The sequence below is a fragment of the Rhinolophus hipposideros genome, assembly GCF_964194185.1.
Source record: "Rhinolophus hipposideros genome assembly, chromosome: 5".
Classification (NCBI taxonomy): Eukaryota; Metazoa; Chordata; class Mammalia; order Chiroptera; family Rhinolophidae; genus Rhinolophus; species Rhinolophus hipposideros.
In genome coordinates, this window is record NC_138051.1 from 78,230,836 (window position 1) to 78,243,200 (window position 12,365).

The 12,365-nt window shown below is 42.1% G+C and overlaps 1 protein-coding gene across 9 annotated transcripts in view; it reads right to left on the reverse strand.

The window, feature by feature from the left end:
• Positions 1–12,365, reverse strand: part of ENTPD5 (ectonucleoside triphosphate diphosphohydrolase 5 (inactive)) — a 36,501-nt gene that overhangs the window by 7,689 nt on the left and 16,447 nt on the right. For 7 of the 9 annotated variants that reach the window (XR_013993391.1, XR_013993392.1, XM_081049033.1 and 4 more), the window contains 12 exons: positions 11,628–11,911; positions 10,914–10,993; positions 9,316–9,459; positions 6,751–6,826; positions 6,446–6,481; positions 6,023–6,111; positions 5,634–5,713; positions 4,950–5,011; positions 3,870–3,971; positions 3,053–3,193; positions 1,676–1,732; positions 866–981 (listed from right to left, as the gene is read on the reverse strand). Coding sequence is in view for 7 of the 9 variants with exons in the window: in XM_081049033.1 (XP_080905159.1) it covers positions 866–981; positions 1,676–1,732; positions 3,053–3,193; positions 3,870–3,971; positions 4,950–5,011; positions 5,634–5,713; positions 6,023–6,111; positions 6,446–6,481; positions 6,751–6,826; positions 9,316–9,459; positions 10,914–10,993; positions 11,628–11,844 (1,200 nt within the window). In the remaining 2 variants the exon portion in view is untranslated. The remainder of the gene's footprint in view (positions 1–865; positions 982–1,675; positions 1,733–3,052; positions 3,194–3,869; positions 3,972–4,949; positions 5,012–5,633; positions 5,714–6,022; positions 6,112–6,445; positions 6,482–6,750; positions 6,827–9,315; positions 9,460–10,913; positions 10,994–11,627; positions 11,912–12,365) is intronic. The other 2 variants (XM_081049037.1, XM_081049034.1) reach the window with 1 other exon arrangement.

Genomic DNA, 12,365 nt, shown 5'->3' on the forward strand with positions numbered 1-12,365 from the left:
CACTTGGCTCAAATAAACTCTCATAAGACTTTTTCTTAGGCTGGACCTTCTTTCAACATAACCATAATGTACAATTACTCAAGGTATAGAAGAAAATAAATGGGATGGGTGAAACGTAAGATGTGTTTAGAATAAATAAGTTACGACAAATAAGGTTGAGCCTGCGTGTTCTGAAACATGGACAGAGGACGACAAAGAGGGACCCAAGATCAAGAAGCACTAAATACACAAGGCACATATAAAATATATATAAAATATACATGACATATTACGTATATACAAGGCATTCAATATTCACAAGGTCTTAAGCCACTTACTGGTGACACCCTTCTGGTCCCTCATGTCCTCTGCTACATAAAACCATCTCATGGGCTAATGAATGAGCTAATGCTACCGGACAAAGTGCCTGCTCCCGGTCCCTTCTGTCCTTCTGCCTCCTTGATTAAACTTCAGTTCTAGTCCTTGTAAGCACACGACTGGCAGCAGGAGGACCCAGGGAGTGTGGCACTTCCAACCTGCTTGGACCCTTTCCTGTGTGTTCACCTGTCCCATTTCTTTCCCTTTGCTTCTCGCCCTGCATTTTGAAATTGATTTAATAATCCATGCAACTTGGGCCTCTTAATTTGGGCTGTAAGCCTATCTGCTCTGTGACTGCTGGGATAGGCGCCTGATATACTCAGAAGCTGCCACTGCAGCAAGGTCATTGCCCACATTCACAGTGCCCCGCACAGCTTGTTCACAGCCTGCAGAGAAATCCTCCCAATGCCATCCAGAGCCACTCTGATTACTAAACAAGTTCTGAACTCTTTCTTCCCAACTCCCAAATAAGAAACCTGTTATGAGACTCCTCTGCTCAGTCTCTTACCTGTAAGACGGTGCTGTCTGCAAAGCCAAAGCCATCCTTCAACAAGGCTGTGATATAACTGAGATCCATGCACAGGAAAGGACTGCCTGATGTGAAGTTTTCCAAGCTGTCACACACTGAAGTGGAGAGAGTGAAGAGAGGAATTCAAGTTTGCAGCCTACTGAGGGGTGTGTAATTTTCTCTAAATATAGACTTAGAATAAGTAAAGCAGACGTCTCCATTTGGTTCATGCCTAGGAGTCTTGGAGGCTAGAACTGTGCACTGACAGCGTCTACAAGACTGCACGCAGCTTCTTAAGAACTTGCACATTTCTGATGTTATATTTTACTCAAATTTACATGGGCCCTAGATTATTTGATAAATTTCTATGAACTATTGTTGGGGCTTAATTCAACCAAGTCCTTCATGTATTATTAGTGCTGAGGCCCAGAAGGCAAGGAAATACCAGTTAGCCCTACTTTGGGGCCACTGGTTAAGATCATTTATTTATACTTTCAATGGACTCTCTCATGGAAGCCTCTGTGGCTACTTCCCACATATTTTGGTGCTCAGTGTTTCACTGACACTGGTAACACTACTCCAATTTTTTATTTTTAAAGAAGAAATGTAGAAAGAAGAACAGGCTTTCACTATTTCCTCTTGTACTCTCATATTTTTCTATGCCACCTAGTGTGTTTAACTCCTGGCAAAGACAGCAAACCGGCCTTCTGAGGGCCTTTCTGCTGACTGGCACGTTCGTCCCTTTAAGGTCACTGGAGTTGGCAGGCACAGCCTCACAACTCGCCTTCAAGGGCCGCCACTGACACTTACCTTCCCTAGCTTTTCTTTCAAAATCTTCAACTTTTAAAACACCTCCCTTTTCATAATCTGAAATGAAATAGAACAGTAGCTGATGTCAAAAACCTTTCAAAGAAACAAAATTCATCCTAATGATATTTGTAATAAAGAAAAACAGGAAATAAAATTGTCAACATTAGAAAATTGGATAAACATGACATGTTCATACAATATAATCTATGCAGTCTGTTTACTTATAATCTATTTTATGTATTAACCACAATAAAAAATTTGACCCAATTAAAAAACACATTAAAATATAGGAAATTAATCCATATCTCAGGCCATGACAGATCACACACATACATTCTCACAGCTAAACAGAAGCACTACTGTTGTGATATTGAAAAAAAAACCAGTTATAGGGCTGGCCTGGTGTCTCAGGTGGTTGGAGCGCCATGCGGGGGGTAGGGGGAGAGGGGGGGCGCAAGGCTCATAAACCAGCATGGGCAGGGAGCTGTGTCCTACACAACTAGACTGAGAAACAACGGCTTGAACTGGAGGAGTGGGGGAGGCGGAAGAAGGGGAAAAAAATAGTTATAAAGGAGAAGAAACTCTGGAGTGATGGATGTTTTTTAATATTGAACTTGGTGATGGTTTCATGGGTGAATATGTATGTCAAAACTTAGCAAACTGTACACTTTAAATATGTACATTTTTATGCTAAGTGAAATAAGTAAGACAGAGAAGGACAAATACAATATGATTTCACTTATATATGGAATCTAAAAAGCAAAACAAAACAGACTCACAGATACAAGGAACAAACTGATGTCGCCAGGAGAGAGGGGTGGGGGATGGGTAAAAACTGAAGGAGAATAAGAGGCACAAAATTCCAGTTATAAAATAAACAGGTGAGAGGATATAATGCACAGCATAGGGAATATAGTCAACAATATCATAACTTTGTATAGATGGTTACTAGACTTATTGTGGAGATCACTTTGTAAGGTACATAAATGTTGAATCACTATGTTGTTCACCTGAAACTAATATAGGTCAACTGTACTTTAATAAAAAATAGATTTTGTGCGTTTCATGTCAATTGTACCTAAATAAAAAAGTTTAAAAAAGAAGACTTCGTGTACATTTTTAAGACCATTTTCTAGCTCCAAAAGATTCTCAGTCATATTCACCCTTCTATTTGAGTAAGTAGTGTCACTCAACAACCAACACTGAAGAGAGGAGTGAGATCACCTCTGACGAAACACTTCAGGTACTCCCTCTCCCTCTCACTATCCTTCTTCCTCTCTCTCTCCCTCCCCCTTCCCCCCTTTCCTTCTCCATCACCCTCTCCCACCGCAGCCCTGCAGGGTTTCCTCTCTGGACTGACACCTGGAGTGAACTTACCAATCATGTCTGTGTCAACAGCTCGATCATAATAGTAAGAGAAAGCGTAGAAGGAGCTTCTGTGGATCTCATCTGGCTGGTGAAGTTTTCCTCGGACCACCCTCAGCACTTCAGTGTAGCAGGGCTCAAAGCCCACCTCCCCTGCCAGGGCAAAAGAGCATAGGAGCAACGTGAGAAAAATGACAGGGGAAGGGACCGCTATGTGCGGCTGCAGCCAAAGAGGAAAGAGCCGGGGGCTGAGGAAAGCAGAGGCTGAGGCTCAGGACAAAGGGCTCCCTAAGACGAGCAAACTTCCACAGCCTCACAGCTCCGGAGCAAAGGGACCTGCTGCTCTGGCAGCTCCACTCCCGAACCTGTGTTCGAAAAAACCAGCCACAGCCAACCTTGAGCTGAAGTAGCCAGAAGGCTTGCCTGTTTCCCTTACTGGAAAAAATCAAGTTTTTTCTTTAATTTTAAGGTCTGTGCCTTTTATAATACTTGAAGTGAATTACTGTTCCTATCATCTCAATTTTAAGTTTTATTACAGATAGCTAAACATTAACTGAACCTGAAACAGTTCCACCCTGCTGAAGGCAGAGCCCCTTAATGCAGATAAGAATGGACCCACAATACTTGGCCAGGGAAAGAGCAGGATATAGTGGCGGCTGCTTTGTCCGCTGTCCTTTCACATTATTCCTTGGAGGCATACCAAGATCTATTTGGAATGAGTCCCTGCAACATGACAAGCTTCTCTTGTGCTCTGGAAAAAGTTTCCCATGGGACTTTCCCCAACTTCTACTGTAAAAAGAATGTCAACCAGTGAAAGGACATCACTTGCCTTCTTGGTTGCCACCATACTGGTATTTCACACCCCCAAAAATCCACTCTGCTTCTAACCACCTTGGTAGACAGGCACTGCGAAAAGTGTATCCATCAATCCCTGGAAAAAAAACAGACCACAAAGTAAGAGGCAAGGATGTGAGAGGGAAGAAGGCAAGCAAGAAGCCAGTAAGGTTGAAAGGAATCACCAAGGTGGCTGGGCCTTAAAATGATGAAATTAGTTCCACAACTACATCCTATGACAGCAATTCTTAACAGAGTTCATAGATGGGCTTTGTGAACCCTTTGAAACTACAGACAAATTTTGGAGCATGTGTATATTTAGTGGAGGGGTCCATGGCTTTCATCACATCTCAGAGAAATCCAATTTCCTACGATGGAATAAGTTCTCTCCTTTCTAAAATGGGGGAAAAATACCGTTCTACTTTTCCATTGGTTGTTGTGAGGCTTAAGTGAAATACACTTGATGTTTTAATAAACTCTGACATGCTATACAATCATCCCAATAATAGCTTACTGTGAGCTAGGCACCATACAAAGTGCATTAAACGCAAAATCTTAGTTAAGGTGAGAAAAGGGGCATGGAAGCGTTAGCTAACCTGCCCCAAATCACAAAACAAACTGAACCCAGTTCTGCCTGACCTCAAAAGCTGAGCTCTTAACCCTTGCACCACCTGTGAAGAGGTAAAACGAGTTGCTCAGCTATACCACTTTGCAAGTGGACCTTGCTGCTTCCTGCATCTCCTACATAAAGCTAAGGGCTTGAGCAAGGTTCTGCCAAATTGAAATTCACTATTTGAGCCCTGAATTTCTGCAGATACCTCAGTCTCCTGGCCACAGGCTTTTCCCCCTATACAAACAGACCTCATTCGAGAAATGGCTAGTGTTGTATACTAAGACTTCTGAACTTATAAAGGAGAAAAGGAATTTGCTGCTATTATGTCCATTGTATAACATATACTTCCTAATTCAGCGTGACTCTTTCCTCCATAGAATCACTGCCAGGGAAGGGAAAAGGCAAGCTGAGTACTGATGTCACTCTCACCATACCCCAACCAGCACGGGTACCCAGACGAACCTTCCGTTTCCAGGGCTCCCAGGGTTGCCAGTCTTGCAGCTTTCAATCCAAATCCCAAGTAACTGTAAAATACAGGATTGACTAATTTCATGCTGGGCCTGAAGTTCTCCAGCTTCAAGTTACCTCTTTCAAAAGTAACATGATTTCTGTCTCCCTCTAGAGGGAGGAAAACCTTGTTCTCTGTGACCTGTTCATCTAGTATAGAGGACAAGTGGTAATTTCTGCAGTTTAGATCAAGGCCATGCAGTAAGAACTTTCCACAGCGGCAATTTAAAGGCCAGCGATAGTGACGCTTCCTAGGGTCCTATCCTGGGAACCATCCCCAGAAAAGCTCTCATTATTTTAGCTGCCAGCGCCACGGGGATCAAATTCTAGGCTGGATTTTCAATATCTGAGGGCAAGCTCAGTGGAGTTGGCACAGAGCTTTGGCTGAACCTTTTCTGAGTGACCTCTTTCTGGAGAAACCTTTTGACTAAGTTATATACTTTTGAGGCCAACAACAGAGAAATCCTTGGGTCCCTTGGCCGTTGGTAAGTGGCTTGGGTTTCAGTTAATAGGCCTTTGGGAACTGGCAAAGACTACGTAAGGCTGGTCAGATACAATAATAGATGTGAAAATGCTTTGAAAAGTTAGGGGAATCATACCACGTGAAATATTATTATTCCTCCTTGTGCCCCTCCTCACCTATAGGTATAGAGCTTATAAGTGCTGTTAAACATCTCAAAGGAAGTGAGGTAGCCCCTAGGGGTTTGTTCCAGGGTTTTCTGAAAATCAGAAAAAGCAAAAAGACTATTCAGGATCTGAGAATATCTAAAGATGTTATCACTACCATCCCTGTCCCCCCACCAAAAAGAGTTAGAGATGAAGGAGACAAATTAAACTGCTAATCTCACAAGGCTTGACGAATCAAAGAGACTCTGAACAGTGGCAAAGGGAAGTTCACTCCGTCTTTAACTGCCTCTACTCAGCCTATTTGTGGTGGAGCTGCTGTCTGAAAATAGGGTACCACTTTCTTAACACCATGATATGCCTGCCTAGCGAGTGCTAACCAAACCTTCATGAGCATGACTCACCTGAAACTGGGGCAGGAATGTGATTTGGGTGGAGGCCCCCCCCAGGTCCAGGGTCCCCACAGTCTCCTGGCTGTGGCTATGCAGCTGACCTGTGAATGAAAGCCAGTTCTGAACATCTGCTTCCTGGACAGCCTAGCACTCTTCTGTCTGCAATTTCTCTCTTGTTCTGGAGGACTTCTATGCCTACTCCAGGGCCTGGCCCCCAGACGCTGAAGGTGAACACTAACCTAGAAGGACTCTTGCTGCAGCGGAGGACTTGAAGACCAGTTATAAACATTAACTTCCTGTCTTTCCTTTTTTGTTTTTTGTTTATAAGAAAAGGAAAGAACAATACAGGAAAATACAGGAACAAAAGGTATTTTTGCTCTCTGATTATGTGTGAAACCCAATCAAGGCCATAGGATAGACTTGAGAATGTATTACCTGTCAGAAAATTCACAGTAATCCAAGCTAATATGCCTAAAAAAAGAAAAAGAAAAAGAAAAAAAAGACAAGGATTACATACCAGAGCATTTTCCTCTTTCTTCCCTGGCCCATCTTTATTGTTTTCTCTCTGAATTTCATGTCCCTTTCCCCATCCTTCCATTTCTTGCTATTCCATTCCTCCTTGCTTATTTCTTTCTCCTTACTTAGTACTTTTTTCTTCAGCACTCCATCCCTGTTCCCAGTTCCTTTCATCAGATTAACCCTCGCCCTCTCCCCCAGAACATATAGCAACACCTCTCCACCTTCATAGGATCCGTCCATGATGCTAACACTGTCATTTGGTACCAGGAAAGGTGACTTCTTGAAGATCTCTTTTACCTAGAGAAAAAGGAAAAAATTTCGATTCCCTAAGGCAATAAAACAGATTTCCATATTTTGGCTGTATCTTATAAGGCTTAGAAAACTACTCTTCTCATTTTCCCAAAATAAAATTTTAGCAAAATTTATTTCTTTTCCCTAAGAAATTAGAGAAGGAACTAGGCAAGCCATTGTTGGTTTCTTGTAAAAGCAAAACACAGAGATTCCCTTGATTTTAAAATAAAGTGCAATTAAACCATCTACATTTATAGGTAAATTGGACCTAAGAAAGGACGCACATTTGACCCTGCCAGCTCAGGGTCCTGTAATTTTTTTTAATACACCTGATTACTTCTACCTGGACATATACTGGAAGGTAGGAGGACCCTTTCCCACTCCATTGTATAGATGAGCAGATAAACTTGGATAGTAGAGAAGAGTTGGGCCTCGGCGGCTCCTTAGACTGCAGGAAAGTTTCTGCTTTTATCAAATTTTACAGACTTAGTCCTTCCTGGTAAAGGAGTTCACGTCCGCAGGCTGAGGTACTCTGCTGTCAGCCCGTCAAATCCTGGCACATGGCTGGGGCCTCAAAAGAGTCTATAGAGACCCAGATCTAGATTTATCCTATTTCAGAAAATGAAAATGAAGATCTTGCACAAATGCTCTTGACACTCCATAAATAAAGGTCAATGAATGGGTGTTATGTCTTATTTTTATATTATACAATTATCATTGAGGGTGGAGGGGAGAGGAGTGTTTCCAAATAGGAATAGGAAGAATTCTAGTCTGTTGGCTCTTCTCAATTCTGATGGTACAAAACATGCCATGCAGTGACCTCTGGACCCTGTTTCAACCAGGAAAAGCCAGTTAAGTGATCTACAAACAAGCTTGTAAGCTAGATAAGCAAACAGGAATAAACACAGAAAGAGAGTTTCTGCTCTTGCCCTCCCCACCTCTCCCCTCTCCCCACAATTTACTCTCAACAGAGCAGCCAGAGTGGTGCCTTAAAAACAGACATCAGATCGTGTCTCTCCTTTGGTCAAAACACTTCAGTGGCTTCCTTCTTATGAGAAAAAGACAAAGTCCCTACACTGGCCTTTGAGGTCTCACATGATAAACCCCTCACCCCTGACTTCATTTCCTACTTTCCTTCCATCACTCACTCTCCTCCAGGCACGCTAATCTGATGCTGTTCCCTGAACATACCAAGCACATTCCTGCTTCCTTTGCACCTGCTGTTTCTTTAGCCTGGAATATTCTACTCACAATGTCTTACATAGTAGCTTATTTGTTCATTCCCTTCAGTTCTCTAATCAAATGCACCTTATCAATGAGGTCTTCCCTGACACCTGTATTTACAGTAGCATATGCCCACATGACCACTGGCATTCCCCATCTGCCTTATCCTGCTTGAGTTTTTCTCCATAGCTTCTAAAGTACCTGACATACTTTGCATTGACATGTTTAGTTATCTTGTCTTTGCAATTAGAACATTAGCTCCATGAAGACAGGGACAGTGTCATTTTTGTTCCCTGCTCTATATCCCCAGGAACTTCACCAGTGCCCAGTACATAGTAAAGCACTCACATAAAGAATAAATGAGTGAATGAATGAATGAGGAATAGGAATTCAGGTTGTCATGCAGACATTCCAGGCAGTTTGTCCTTGGACAACAGATTTAAGATCTCTGTGCGGACAGTCAAAAGAGAATGGATGTAGAAAACTGACTTAGCATACCTGTAATACAGAGTCCTCTTTGCTATGATTTTTTGTTATAATGGGATTCTGCCTATGTTCTTCACAATATTTCATCTTAATAATCTTATTAACATACCTGGTTTTTGCATAATAAAAATGTACAATGTTAAAAATATTGAGTTTTTAAAAGATTTCTGTACTTAGTTTTGATCTGAGAGTTGAAATAGATTATCTTTAAAAATCTTTCACCTTTACAATTCTGATTCTTTCTCAAAAAACTTTATGCTGAAAGAAAAATGTCAGACACATAAAAAAGAGTATATAAACTATATCATTCCATTAATATGAAATGTAAGAACAAGCAAAACTAATCTATAAAGACAGAGCAGATGAGTTGGTTGCCTGGTTTCCCAGGAGGGGGAAACTGACTGCAAAGGGTCACAAGAAAATGTCTGTATTTGCCAAAACTTATTTAACTGTACATTTCAAATCCATACATTTAATTGTACATAAGTTATTCCTCATTAAATTTGATTAAAAACCATTTTGATGATTCAGCTGTAACAAGTTAAGAGAATTAAGACTATCATGGACAGGCAGTACTTTAAACTTTTTAGGAAAAACTCTATAATTTCAAGAGTAACATTTAAAAATGTAAATAACTAGCTTTAAAAGAGCCCAGAGTCACCACAGTGTAGTGATGGTGAAACACTAAAGTTAACAGTGACACTCTAAAGGGCTTTAAACCCATAAAAAACCGTTTACATAGGGAAAAAGAATTATCCCAGATGCAGATGATTTCCAAAACTCACCTCAAGGAGCAGAGCCTGGGCTTTCTCTTCCGGCAGTAAGCGCAGTCCTGCCGTGGCCTTCAAGACCACGGGGGTCCTTTTCCAGTGACTTCGGGGGATTGAATCTTTGGCTACCTCTAAGAGTCCTCGAACAGTCTCAGCACCCTTCAAAAAGGGATGAACCACTCAGCCAGTGAACATATGGTGGCCCTTGTTGTCCCTCATGCTCCGGGGAGTGACAGGAGTGAGGTGGGGGCCAAGCGTTACCTCTGCTCCACAGGAGCAGAAACCTAGAGAAGAGGGCTTCTTGGAAGGAGAATCCACTTCATTTCGGGTAAGTCATAATAAAAATGATTCTTTTACAGTGTGGTCATTTTAACGGATTGTTATTTTGTCTCACATAAATTAGCTTCAGGCCAGAAAGTTGAGTATCATAAAGGGAACTCAGGATTTGGAGTTGGAAGACTCGCTTGCTGGCCCTGTGGCCTAATATAGGGGCTTCCTGGGCTTGGCTTCCTCAGCTGTGAGATGGGAGATACGCCTCATACCACCACAAAACTGTCATGTGCATTCGATGAGGCAGACTATGTGTAGTTGCCGTATAAATATGGCTGTTACTATGCTACCCTTTTTATGATTTCCATAAGGACAGACTATGTCAGGTTCATTTTTGCGTCACCAGCACCAACATGCATGGTACACAGTAGGTGCTGAATTTATGATAAAATCAAAACCACTATTTTAAATCCACTGTTTCCCTGAGTAAACATCTATTCTGAAAACATGCTGCCTCTTCATCATCATAATAGCAACCACAACACAATCTTCTCTAAATTCAAATCAGTTTCTCACAATATAGTTGTTTTCAAAAGCTCTTAGTTTTCTAGCACATTTGCCATTTCATAACAGTGAGCTGAGAAAATAAACATCTTCTCAGTTCAAGTTCAAGCCATTTTTAACATCAGGTCCTCCCCTGGTTAATGATTATGCTTGTGACACTGCACAATACCTTTAAGTCTGCTACCATAGTTCAACATTCTGCCTTATTCTATTTTATTTCAGTGTGGCCTCTGACACTCTGGGTGTTGCAAGTTGTGGGAACTCAAGTGTAAAATACAGTGACAAAAACCTCTCCACTCACCCTCTACTACCAAAGATTTTGGCTATCATGGGTTCTTGCCTAATTTCCAGTGTATAGGCATGGTTCTGTTCTATATCCAGGCACTCCGAAATGGAGCTTACTGGGTCTACATCCCCTCAGTTGTCATGTTTACACCTCATACCCTACAGGACTTCATATCCAGCTTCTGCATCTGCATTAATCAGTGCAGCTGATAGCTTCAACTCAAACTCTTCAACAGTAAATACAAAGGGAGCAATCTCCTAAAAGATGGGTCACCCTCAATGGTCACAGTCTATTCTAGCCTCCTTCCACCAAAGCCCTAGTGGGCTCTGGGTATATAATTACTGTTAATACAGGAGATTAGTGGAGGACAGAAAACTGATCTCACGCATGACCTCAGAATCAGTAGTGAACAGCACTGAGATATTTAATACCAGCAGTGTGGTAATGTTGTCAAAGCACTGAGAACCTAAATATCTAATTTTAAAAAACTCACCTGCTTAGGTTCATCTACAAATGCAGAAAGTCCTGGCTTCACAGAATCAAAAATTTCCCCTTCCAGAACTGGAAGCTGACCTATTTTGTCCATGGAATAAAACAGAAGAGAGATAACTGATTACCAAGCTAGGCTGCTTCTGATACTGGGTTCTGTATCATATGACCTACTAGATTAACCTGCACTATTCCAGGTAATCCCACCTGTGAGGTATGGCTTGCAACAGTATTGGGTAAGGGAACAGAGGACGACAGGCAATTTTTGCGAGTCCCTCTGTCATTTCTCTGCTGGACTCCTAGTTTCTACTCCTTTCCCTAGCTCTATATGTAACCTGAAGATAGGACACTGGAAATTCAGAAAAAGTCCCTCTTCAGGGTCTCCTCATCCCCTTCGAGGATGGTAGTGATCCTTCTCTCAAGACCACTCCCAACAGTCTCACTATTCTGGACCCTGGAGTATCAACCATTTTTAGAGAAAAGGAAAGACAAAATACTTCTTGGACACATCGGTTTCAAACTACAGCCTAGATCTCTCTTCATTTCACTCTGAATTAAACCATATGTGTTCCAGTATAGTTTGAAATGTTCTCTGAAGAAAGACATTCAGTAGCCGTTGAGATTGTGTAATTCACACCACACCCTCTCAGCACATTTCTGAGAGGAGATGCTAGAGGGTGGATTTATTGACTCTGGTGAGGGCACCACTTGCACTTACCTGGTATTTTCTGCACAAAGGTGTAAACATGAATTCGCGTTCCAGTGCTCCCGGCATCAAACATAATCCCATACAATGTGCTGGCACTGGCGTTGACGGGGCACATGGACGACAGGAAGACCCCCTCAAACCAAGTCTGCTGATCTCTGTGGAAGACAGTGCTGCACACACAGGATGCCACGAGCATGAGAAAGGCTGCCCCCCAGGAAGTGGCCATTCTCTTTCCAAGATGTGGTGAGTCTCAGCTTTTGTTGTAAGCACTGCGGCTCAAACACCTGTAGTGGCTTACAGGACAAAGACATACAAGGTTAGACCAACTGGCCTTTTTGTTTATACCTGCCAACGAAGGTGTAACCTCACACCTTGCCTCAAGGTGCTCCTTCTCTAATAACCAGCACAACGAGCTAGACCTGGGTGACACAGACTCTTAGCACCTTCTCTGAAGGCTATCTGGTTGCAGAAGGAAGTTGGGATTTAAAATATACTTTCCCATGTTCTGCTTTTAATTGTAGCGTGTATCTCACATACTCAAAGGCTCTCTCTGCCACCCTGCTCCTATGGTTGAGTTTAATTTTCTTCCTTCCATTTTGACAATTTGGTCATCTACTAAGCCTCCCCGCCCCCTCTCCCTCTCGTTCTTCTTTTTATAGAATAAGAAGCTTCCATTTCTGACGTAAAGTTATAAAGTTCCAAAGAAGTTACAAAGTCCCTAGCACTGCGGTGTTCGCAGCCCTCAAA